Source organism: Oryx dammah, unplaced genomic scaffold, assembly GCF_014754425.2.
Source record: "Oryx dammah isolate SB20612 unplaced genomic scaffold, SCBI_Odam_1.1 HiC_scaffold_28, whole genome shotgun sequence".
Classification (NCBI taxonomy): Eukaryota; Metazoa; Chordata; class Mammalia; order Artiodactyla; family Bovidae; genus Oryx; species Oryx dammah.
In genome coordinates, this window is record NW_024070212.1 from 87,229,162 (window position 1) to 87,241,493 (window position 12,332).

Consider the following 12,332-nt stretch of genomic DNA (forward strand, 5'->3'; position numbering starts at 1 on the left):
ATTTTGGTCCTAGTTCTTCCATCCCTGGTGTAACCAGTTCTTTGGGTTAAATCCCTTCTGTTTCAAACATTTAGAGTGATTTCCTTTTTCCTGACTGGGTCCTGACTGAGAATGGTGGTGAAGTGAACGCACCAGTGAATGGGTGAGCAGACGATGTCTACCTGTCATATAGAATGTTTATGTTTCCACTTTCTGAGACACTTTCATGACTCTTCCTGTCACTCTCTTTCCTTCTGCCACCCCTAATATTTGTTTTCGAGCCCTATCCACTTTTCCTAGCTGGATTCCCCCACCCTAACCCCTTGTTCAAGTTTACCCACACTCAGTCCTGTATGGCCTCTGCGTCGCTGACAGATGGTGAAGACATCGGGTGTAGAGTGAATCATCAGGCCGAGAACAGCTGCAGAGTCCAGCAAGCCCAGGCTGTTGGCCGGAACCCACAGGACGATGGTGGAGGATTCATAATCTCTCCGCTCTTCAGGTCTGTCTGTGACTTCAGCCAGAGCCAGGCCAATTTACAGTGATTCCCAGAGCCCAGTGCAATTTGCAGATAAAATGGAAGATGTACATTTGTGGCCAAAGTGGAAGATTCAAGTATTAGCTTGGCTGCTAAAATGCTCCCCTGTGCGTGAGACCAGCACACAGCCGGATGGTCTCCTCAGCGCTGCCCAGACCATCATTTTATTGCCGTGGTCTGGAGGCCAAGTGAATACTACAAACCAGGCATTTGGAAGGGATCTGGGAGTGGGGCAGGTTAATGCTTCTGCTCCAGGAAGAAGGAGGGGTGGGGTGTCACCCAATTTCTTGCCCCTTCCTGCCCCACACAGAGTCTCTCAAATCACTTTGACCCCACGTGACTTGGCTGTAAATGAGGCTGACCAGCTGTTGGGAAGAAGCTTAGCACTCAAGGGAGAAAAGGAAAATAATACAATTTCATGACATCTCCCCTGAAAGGTAACACATTTAGGGAGGAAACATGTATTGTGGGCCCAGCATTCAGTTGGATACAGAGGATAAAAGTGAATAAGAAATAATCCCTTCCCTTGAAGGTGCTCCTGTCTACTCAGCGGAGACAGACCTGGGGAGAAGGGGCCAAAGGCAGTTTATGGGCTGAGCTGGAGTCCCAACAGTCTATGTGGGTCCACGCTCAGCGCAGAGGAATATGTGCCCTGGGTGAGGAGACTGGGCTAATCCCAGCTCACACACTTCCCAGCCTGGTGACCTTGATCTGTGACTAACTTCACTGAGTCTCAGCTTCCTCATCATTTTTACAATAAAGTTAGTGTAGTTGGGAGAATGGGTTTACAAGTGGAAAGTTCTTTCTACCTTGTCTGATTCAAGGTCAGCCTCAGGACACTGGTGTCCTCCTGGGTGGTCACCCTGGGTGGTGGTTCCTCTACCCATTTTATAGGCCCTGTACTTTGCAAGGAGGAGCCAGGGTCGGAAAGGGAGCCCTCAGTGAATGCCACGTGATGACTGCAGCTGACTCCATCCTGCTTAGTGGACACCTAAGAAGCCCTTTTTGAAGATTCTCAGACATCCCCGAGGGGTGGGGAGTTTGTAGTGGACTCAGAGACGTTATCCCCTGTTTCTACAGGACCAGCTCTGTAGTCACAGCTGGGTTGTAAAGTAAATGATGAGGGAACTGTGGGAACAGAGGGTTGAGTATATCACCCTGCCTGAAATCATCAGGAATGGCTAGATGCACCAACTCTGCAAGGCTAAAGTGGGAGGGGTGCCCAGGTGAATGGCAGGGATGCCAAGGATGGCACTCCAGGTAAAGGAAATGGAATAGGCAAACATCCAGAAGCAAGAAATAGCACCAGGGGCCCAGGAATAAACTCTGTATGGCAGTGTGTGGAGTCGAGCGACAGGGGCTGCAGAAGCTCCACGAGGCCAATTCTGAAGCCTGTGTGTCCTGGGAGAGCGTCTGTGGCATCAGAGTCAGAGGAGGTTTTTGGTGGTGGAGTACATACACGGTCAGAGGCGCTTCCCAGGTGGCTCAGATGGTAAAGAATCTGTCTGCAGTGCAGGAGACCTGGGTTCGATCCCTAAGTGGGGAAGATCGCCTGGAGAAGGGAATGGCTATCTACTCCAGTATCCTTGCCTGGAGAATTCCATGGACAGAGGAGCTTGGCAGGCTACAGTCCATGGGGTCACAAAGAGTTGGACACGACTGAGAGACTAACACTTTCACTTTCACTATATGGTCAGATTTGTGATGGGGAAGACCACTCAGGTGCCACTAAGAAAGCTTAGCTGATGGGAAGTGGGATGTTAGAGGCAGTGTCATTAGATTAAGAGTCCGGCTTGTTGCTCACTACTTACAAAATCAATAGAGTAAGTCCCCAACATACAAATGAGTTCTGTTCTAAGAGTGCATTCATAGGTCCAGTTTGTTATAAATCCAACAAAGTTAGCCTAGGTACCCAGATAACACAATTGGCTATATAAAACTGTACTGTAGTAGGTTTATAATACTTTTCACACAAATAACACATAAAAACAAAGCAAGCACAAAAAGTAAAACATTTTTAATGTTATGGTACAGTAAACCTACAGGTCAACTAACTTATATGATTGGACATGCAAACACATCTTTGAAAGTTCACAGCATCTTTTAAAGTTCACTTGAAGTTTTGTTTGTAGGGGACTTGTATCTCACAAAAGCTTGTAGCAAAGGAAAAGTGTCTTTAATCACAATGCTGGCAATGTGGGGAGATGGCTTACTCAGTGTCCCCCCAAAACTACCTCCAAAGACTGCTTGATCATGAAACTTTTATAGGGAAAGAGAAAGTAATCTCGGCTAAGCATTGAGATAGGGGGTCAGACTTATCACCATCCCCATCTGCATGCAGGCTCGCTGACTCCTTGTGATCTTTCTTTAGACGCTGTCTTGTTCACAGTTTGTTTGGGAGATTACTGAAGGGGAAGCTAGGGAAGCAATCTGGTCATTTGTTAATTACTTATTCTTCATTCCTCCTTTCAGTCTATGGAAAGAACTGATCAGTTGTTAGGCAAAGTATTATGTGATTAAAAGATTTGAAAGGTGTGCTTGGGCTGCAGATGAATAGAGCCTGGGAGTGCCTGATTTAAAAGTTACTTACAATAAAATGTTGCTAAAGTGACAGGAAAAAGGGCTTCTGTGGAGAGAGATTTCATGCAAAGGGCATCCTACAGCAGGGGGACCACCAGCCTAAACCTCCCTCCTCCCATAATAGGGAATCGGTCAGTTCAGTTCAGGTGCTCCGTCATGTCTGACTCTTTGTGACCCCATGGACTGCAGCATGCCATCACCAACTCCTGGAGCATGCACAAATTCATGTCCATTGAGTTGGTGTTGCCATCCAATGATCTCATCCTCTGTCATCCCCTTCTCCTCCCACCTTCAATCTTTCCCAGCATCAGGGTCTTTTCAAATGAGTCAGTTCTTCCCGTCAGATGGCCAAAGTATTGGAGTTTCAGCTTCAGCATCAGTCCTTCCAATGACTATTCAGGACTCATTTTCTTTAGGATTGATTGGTTTGATCTCCTCGCAGTCCAAGGGACTGTCACGTCTTCTGCAGCACCATAGTTCAAAAGCATCAATTCTTCAGTGCTCAGCTTTCCTTATGGTCCCACTCTCACATCCATACATGACTACTTGGAAAAACCATAGCTCTGACTAGACGGACCTTTGTTGGCAAAGTAATGTCCCTGCTTTTTAATATGCTGTCTAGGTTGGTCATAGCTTTTCTTCCAAGGAGCAAATGCTTTTTTAAATTTCATGGCTGCAGTCTCCATCTGCAGTGGTTTTGGAGCCCAAGAAAATAAAGTTGGTCAGGGCTTCCATTGTTTCCCCATCCATTTGTCATGAAGTGATGGGACCAGATGCCATGATCTTAGCTTTTTGAATGTTGATTTTTAAGCTAGGTTTTTCACTTTCCTCTTTCACTTTCATCAAGAGGCTCTTTAGTTTTTTGGTTTCTGCCATAAGGGTGGTGTCATCTGCATATCTGAGGCTATTGATATTTCTCCCAGGAATCTTGATTTCAGCTTGTGCTTCATCCAGACCAGCATTTTGCATGATGTACTCTGCCAACGCCTTTGACTGTGTGGATCACAATAAACTGTGGAAAATTCTGAAAGACATGGGAATATCAGACCACCCGACCTGCCTCTTGAGAAACCTGTATGCAGGGCAGGAAGCAACAGTTAGACCTGGACATGAAACAACAGACTGGTTCCAAATAGGGAAAGGAATATGTCAAGGCTGTATATTGTCACCCTGCTTATTTAATTTATATGCAGAGTACATCATGAGAAATGCTGGGCTGGAAGAAGCACAAGCTGCAATCAAGATTGCCAGGAGAAATATCAATAATCTCAGAGATGCAGATGACACCACCTGTATGGCAGAAAGTGAAGAAGAACTAAAGAGCCTCTTGATGAAAGTGAAAGAGGAAAGTGAAAAAGTTGGCTTAAAGCACAACATTCAGAAAACTAAGATCATGGCATCCAGTCCCATCTCTTCATGTGAAATAGATGGGGAAACAGTGGAAACAGTGGCAGACTTAATTTTTTTGGATTCCAAAATCACTGCAGATGGTGATTGCAGCCATGAAATTAAAACATGCTTACTCCTTGGAATGAAAGTTATGACCAGCCTAGACAGCATATTAAAAAGCAGAGACATTACTTTGTCAACAAAGGTCCATCTAGTCAAGGCTATGGTTTTTCCAGTGGTCATGTATGGATGTGATAGTTGGACCATAAAGAAAGCTGAGCGCTGAAGAATTGATGCTTTTGAACTGTGGTGTTGGAGAAGACTCTTGAGAGTCCCTTGGACTGCAAGGAGATCCAACCAGTCCATCCTAAAGGAGATCAGTCTTGGGTGCTCATTGGAAGGACTGATGCTGAAGCTGAAACTCTAATACTTTGGCCACCTGATGGGAAGAACTGACTTCTTGGGAAAGACCCTGATGCTGGGAAAGATTGAGGGCAGGACGAGAAGGGGACAACAAAGGATGAGATGGTTGGATGGCATCACCGACTCAATGGACATGAGTTTGGGTGAACTCCGGGAGTTAGTGATGGACAGGGAGGCCTGGTGTGCTGCAGTCCATGGGGTGGAAAAGTGCGTGACACGACTGAGTGACTGAACTGAACTCTGCATATAAGTTAAATAAGCAGGGTGTCATACTTGATGTACTCCTTTCCCAATTTGAAACCAGTCCCTTGTTCCATGTCTGGTTCTAACTGTTGCTTCTTGACCTGCATACTGATTTCTCAGGAGGCTCATAAGGTGGTCTGTTATTCCCATTTCTTTATGGATTTTTCACAGTTTGTTGTGACCCATATATATAGTCAATGGTTCTTTGTGACTCCATGGACTGTAGACCACCAGGCTCCTCCGTCCATGGAGTTCTCCAGGCAAGAATACTGGACTGGGTTGCCATTCCTTTCTCCAGGGGATCTTCCCAACCCAGGGATTGAACCCAGGTTTCCTGCATTACAGGCAGATTCTTTATCATCTGAGCCACCTGGGAAGCGATAATAGGAGATGGAGAGAAGAAAACTAGTTGGAGAGATGTTTTTGAGTAGTCTTGTCATTCTCTTAGGTGAAACTAGACTGTGAGCCTCCTGAGGGAAAGGACTGTCCGCTTTTGTGTCAGAAAACTTCAACTGCCTCACACCAAAATGAGCACTAAGTAAGTACCAGTGAATGTTGTTGAATGAGGCACAATCAACTGCACGTGAAAAGTGAGGATTGATGGAGTCAGGAATGGCAAGGTTTCATGAGCTGTTTGTACATTTTGGAGATTAATCCTTATTAGTTGCTCCATTTGCAAATATTTTCTCCCATGTAGCTCAATATTAAAAAAAAAAGCCAAATAACCCAATCAAAAAATGGGCAGAAGATCTAAACAGGCATTAAACCAAAGAAGACATACAGATGGCCAAAAAGCACATGAAAAGATTCTCACCATCTTTATAGAGAAATTCAAATCAAAACTACAGTGAAGTATCACCCACACTGGTCAGAATAACCTTAATCAAAAAGCCTACAAACAATAGTGTTGGAGAGGGTGTAGGCAGAATATAAATTGGTACAATCATTATGTAGAACAGTATGAAGATTCCTGAAAAAGACTAAGGCTTCCCAGGTGGCTCAGTGGTAAAGAATCCACTTGCCAATGCAGGAGACACAGATGTGGGTTCCGTCCCTGGGTCAGGAATATCGCCTGGAAGAGGAAATGGCAGCCCACACCAGTATGACTGCCTGGAAAATCCCATGGACAGAGGAGCCTGGTGGGGCACAGTCCATTGGGTCACAGAGAATCAGACATGACTCAGCATGAGTCCCTGAAAAACTAAAATAGAGCTACCATATGGCCCAGGAATCCTACTCCTGGGCGTATATCCTGCTGCTGCTGAGAAAGCTCTAATTTGAAAAGATACATGTACCTCAATGTTCAGCACTATTTATAATAGCCAAGACATGGAAGAAACCAAAATGTCCATTGACAGATGAAGGAATAAAGAAGACGTTACATATATATACAATGGAATATTACTTAGCCATAAAAAGAATGAAATAATGCCATTTGCAGCAACATGCATGGACCGAGAGTTTATCATACTAAGTGAAGTAAGCCAAACAGACAAATATTATGTGAAATTACTTACATGGGGAATCTAAAAATGGATACAAACTTATTTACAGAACAGAAACAGATTCACAGGCTTGGAAATCAAACTATCATTACCAAAGGGAAAAGGGGAGAAGGATAAATTAGGAAGTTGGGATGAACATGTACACACTACTGTATATAAAATAATCAACAAGGACCTACTGTATAGTACAGGGAACTCTACTCAATAGTCTGTAATAACCCAAATGGGAAAATAATTTGAAAAAGAAGAGGTATATGTATAACTGAATCACTTTGCTGTATACTTGAAGCTAACAAAGCATTGTAAATCAGCTATACTCCAATATAAAATTAAAAGTAAGGTTTCTGTTTTGGAAAGTAGATGAACTTGACCCCATTTGAGTGGGTTTAAAGGATCAAGGCATTGGCTTAGTTATGACTGAGTTGAGTACGAGGTGTCTGTGGAATGCCCAGGTGAGCAGTCCAGCAGAGAGCTGAATAAGTGGATCAGGGTTGAGTCCTCAATATATAGAACAGTGCCTCGCTCAACACACTGAGGAGGTGCTCAGTAAATACTTGCGGGGTGAATGAATGGGTCTGGAATTCAGTTATGACTTAGACACTTTGCCCACCTCTGTGAAGTTGTTATTGCGCTCCCTGTTGTTTTCCTTCACAGCACTTGTGGTGTGACACATCAGATGACGATTCACTGGTTTGTTAAATGCCCGACCCCCTCACTAGACTGCAGGCTCCTTTGTGGTGAGGACAGTGTGTGTTTTCTTCTCCACTGAATGTCTTGGCCTAACCTAGCTCAGAGTCAAGATGAGGTCAGTATTTTTTGAATGACACAGGATGTAGGCAGGAGCCAAGGTAAAGGATGGGTCTTGGTGAGCTGGAGCTTCCAGGTTCAAAGTTACTTATTTGTAACATTTTTCTCCAACCTTCTCAGTTCCCTCCTCTTCTCCACATGCCACTCCCTCCCAATCTAATCCTGATCAAATCCTTTTGGGTCCTTCTCTGAGCTTCTGTTCCTTCATCTGTATAATGGGGGTTTATTATGTGCCCTGGCTGTGAGCACTGAATGAGGTAATTCAACTCAACAAATGTTTATATAGGTAATTAAATGCCACGGTCAGAAATGCCTTTGAATAAACACACTGACCTTCCTGCTCTGTTCCACCTGGCTTGGAGCAGCCTCCTCTGCTCTGGGAAAGAGTGGGAAACAAGTTCTCTTTGACACATGTCACTCCCCCCCCCCAGGAAACCCTTCATTTCAACCACAAAAGACTCTCATCTTGCAACCTGAACAGGGGCCAAATGGCCTGTCCCATCCAACACCCTCGTTCAGACTTGATTGAGGTCTTTAACATGGGGCTGTGCAGGCAGGGGGCCCTGGCTGCAACCCACCTCCCTACAAGCTGCTGCACCAGCTTTTGGCAGCATGGAGCCTGAGGTCCTGGCCACTCTGACAATGTACTTAGTGAGTGAGAAAATAGCATAAGAGCAGAAAAGAATGTGCCATCATGGGGCTGCTTTCAGGATGATGAAGGGTCAGGAACAGCAACTCCTGAAAGTGGAGACCAAGTTTTTTAAGACTTTTCTCCCTCTTAAAGGGTCTACATAGAAGGCTTGATGATTGAAGCCAGAGCTTTGCACAAGGCACTCTCTCCCTCTAGACGTCCCCTCCTTGACTACTGTAGGACTAAGATCAAGACTTATTTAGACTCAGAAGCCTCTTTCCAACCTCTGGGCAGAGATTGATACCTCCTTCTCTATGGAGAAGGAAGAGGGGAGAGAACCAGCCTTTACTGAATGCATGTTAGGTGTCAATTACTGTATGTTACTCTTTATATTACTGTGTACCATTTCATACCAGAACCATCTGTGGGACTGAGTTTGTTAGACCCATTTTACAGATCAAAAAGCTGAGGGTCAAAGACATGAGTCACTTGGTTGAAGGAATGCTTGTAATTGGCTGAGCCAAGGTGAAGGTGAAGTCGCTCAGTTGTGTCCGACTCTTTGTGACCCCGTGGACTGTAACCTACTAGACTTCTCCGTCCGTGGGATTCTCCAGGCAAGAACACTGGAGTGGATTGCCATTTCCTGGACTGATCAAAAATCAAATACCCAGTATATTTGCTTTCTCCATATTTCTAATGGGATATAATTGTGGTTTTGAATATTTATTTTGGTTTTTTTTTTTTTTTTTGGCTCTTCTTGGTCTTGGTTGCTGTGTGGCTTTTCTCTAGTTGTGGCGAGTGGGGGCTCCTCCCTAGCTGCAGCACGTGGGCTTCTCATTGCAGTGGTTTTTCTCGTGGAGCATGGGCTCGAGGGCGAGCAGGCCTCAGTGATTGCAGCTCAGTAGTGGTGGCACACAGACTTAGCTGCTCCGCAGCATGTGAGATCTTCCTGGATCAGGGATTGAACCCGTGTCTCCTGCTTTGGCAGGTAGATTCTTTACCACTGAGCCACCAGGGAAAACCCCAGTTGTATGGTTTTAGTTGATCTGTTCACAAGTGAGTGCCTCTAGGGCCAGAACCCCTTCTCATCCATCTCCCCTCCTGCCCCTGCTATACACTGAGCAGGTCTAGAGGCCTTTGATCACCAGGCCCAGGTCTGCTCAGACCCTTAGCATCTCCTAACCGAGTGGGAGGGTGGTAGGGGCATCCACACCGGCAGGGGAAGGAGGGCTGGTGCTAATCCTGCTACTCTGGTCTCGTGCCCACTGTCTCCTGGGGTAAATTTTCTATCACCAGTGTGCTGTTGTGCCTCAGCTGTCACCCAGCCTTTGCTGTGTGTACCTTGTCACACTGATTAAACATTTGCCTCTATTCTTGATTTCTACTCATTTTTTCCCCTTCGTAATGCCTTAAACCCTAGTTTGCTTGCCCACTGCCCTAATAAATTGTCTAGATGCTGCGCTTCTTTCCCCAGCTGCTGAAGTCTGTCTCAGGATGCTGTCAATAATCCTTTAGCTAACTGATACAGTCCCTCTCCTAGAATCACAGTGATGCCACCTCTGTGAGCTTTAGCTTGGCTACTGCCTATAGCGTTGTGATTAATAGCACTTGACTCCAATAGAACAGATGGATTTGAACCTAATTCTGCCTCTTATAGGCTGTGGAAAACAGAGGAAAAACTCTCAGTCTCTTTGTGCCTCAGTTTCTTCATCCGTATAAAGGGAATAATGACATCTAACTCCTAAGATTATTGCAAAGACTGAATGGTATATATATTTAATGTACAAAGGAAATTTGGTATATGTAGTGACCATTGAGCCTGATACAAAACAAGCATTCGGTGCATAAAGGGTGCCTGTTGTTATTTCTAACAGCCCAGGTCATGACATTTAAGCATAGAAATCTGGTCTTCAATTCAGTCCTCAAGAAGCTGGCTAAATCCCCCTAAGGATTCGTTTCCTTATTTGCTGACCCAGCCCTTGCTATGTTCTCTTCTTTTCCTGCCAGCTTGCTGCCAGTTTTACTACAGCTCACTAATAATTGCATTAGTCAGAATAAGATAGGTTATGCTGCACGAACAATTAACCCCTCCGATTTTAATAGCTTTATACAGCAAAGGTTTATTTACATCAAAATCTGATGACTGCTGGACAGGTCTCCTTAGAAGCTCTCTCTTAAAAGAACAGACTTTGGGATCCAGGCTCCTTCTGTCTTGTGATTCCACTCTTCTGAGATTACTGCAAAAGGAGAAAAGAGAAAGTGGACCCCTGAGTAGGCAGCCTTACAAGTAACATTCCCTACTCTCCCCATCGATGAGAACCTAGTCATACACCCAAATCTAATTGCAAGGGAGATTGGAAAATATAGCCTTCTCAGATACCCAAGAAAGGGAGAAAGAATTGGGATTTGGTGAATACAAGCATTTTGTCTGCTCATACCAGGCTCCTCTGTCCATGGGATTCTCCAGGCAAGACTACTGGAGTGGGTTGCCATTTCCTTCTCCAGGGGATCTTCCCGACCCAGGGATCGAACCCAGATCTCCCACATTGCAGGCAGATGATTTAACCTCTGAACCACCAGGGAAGCCCTCTTAGTAAAATAACCTCCATATTATTTAGCTACCAGAAGAGGTAGCTAAATCTCAGAACCTTGAGTCTTCTATCCCTCCTCCTCCAGGCTCATCAGCACTGTGCTGCTGCTGCTGCTGAGTCGCTTCAGTCGTGTCCGACTCTGTGCGACCCCATGGAGTGCAGCCTACCAGGCTCGTCCGTCTGTGAGATTTTCCAGGCAAGAGTACTGGAGTGGGGTGCCATTGCCTTCTCCACTTGTCAGCACTGTGAATCTCTTGTTAATCAGTACTGTACCCATGCTGACCTCAGTGGACACTGCTCTTTATTTAACATTTCATCCCAAATGTAGACCAAAGGTGCTTCCTTTTTCACTATTCCAAAGCTGAGGCTAAATATCAAATTATATTAGACTTTACTAAAGACTGGGGAATGATATATGAGGAATAAATACAGAGAAATCTACAGTTGCTAATTTGCTTCTTTATAAACAGATTTTATGCATCTTCAACTGAGTCTTCCATAGGACCACCTGCCTGCCACACTCCTGTCCTGCAGCCACAGGTCATCGGCCATCTGACCCATCCTATTGAGGAATGCCATACATGTGTCTCAAGTCCACAAAGTAAAGCATGGCATTTGTGGGGGAGTGATTAGAGGCAGGGGGATGGGTACTTGGGTGGAGGAGAGAAGCTATTCCTCCGTAACTCCTTGCAAGGAAAGCAGATCCAACACTTACCCTTTGATAGAGCTTTCAAATACATGTAAAATCAGCTAACCCAAATTAGGATTCACGAGTCATATGCCAGTTGACCTGTGCCACTCCTATCCTCAGTACTCCGAGCCTCCGAGTTGCAATCGTGCGGCATTCCATGCGGTATTCCAGGCGGTATTCCATGTGGTAGTCCTATGTTTTCCAAGGAAACATGACCAAAGAGAGACAGAGAGTTTCCTGATAGAATCGCCCATCTGAAGAACCCCTTTTCTGGATGATGGGATATGGGCGTGACTGATATTGGGAACAATTCCCTACTTTCAGGCAAGCCCAGCTCCTTCCCGCTGAGGAGTGGTATTCCTTTGATCTCTACAAGAAAAGCAGATCAGAAAAACATATTAATAATTCATCTGAGTGATGCATACATAATGTAACTGGTGTTAATAGAGGAAGATGGCTTCCTTACAAGAGCCTAAAGGGTTGCTATGTCTCCAGCTCCAAGCAGAACTCGACACAAACTAGATGCTCAGATTCTTGATAAAAGGCTGTTAAAGGGAAAGCAACTTGCCTTAGCCATGTTTGTTAAAGGGAAAGCAACTTGCCTTGGTCATGTTTATTTAGCATCCTTCAAAAAAGCTCTTACTAAATTATGATATACTATTAAGACGATGAGCTAGATAAGCACAAAATTCAGATGTGAGCTTCCTTCCAGAAAAAAGACAAACCATCTGGCTTGTACAGTTTTCACAAACTGGTAGGAAGGAAGCAGACCCTTTCTTGAACCCACACATCTCGTAACATAATCTGAGGTATTTTATCCTTAAATTATGTCCATTTAATTGCATACCTTGTAGTAATCATCTCATATTTCCACACTGTTCATCAATCCTTTCTGCCTTCCCATCCACCCTGTCCTCTGTATGGCTTTTATCTTTCTGTTTAATCATCCTATTTG

At 44.8% G+C, this 12,332-nt stretch overlaps 1 protein-coding gene across 1 annotated transcript in view; it reads left to right on the forward strand.

Moving 5' to 3' along the window:
• Nucleotides 1-332: 332 nt before the first annotated feature.
• Nucleotides 333-12,332, forward strand: part of FYB2 (FYN binding protein 2) — a 151,668-nt gene continuing 139,668 nt past the window's right edge. Inside the window, exon 1 of the mRNA XM_040231938.1 lies at nucleotides 333-481. Coding sequence (XP_040087872.1) covers nucleotides 333-481 — 149 coding nt within the window. The remainder of the gene's footprint in view (nucleotides 482-12,332) is intronic.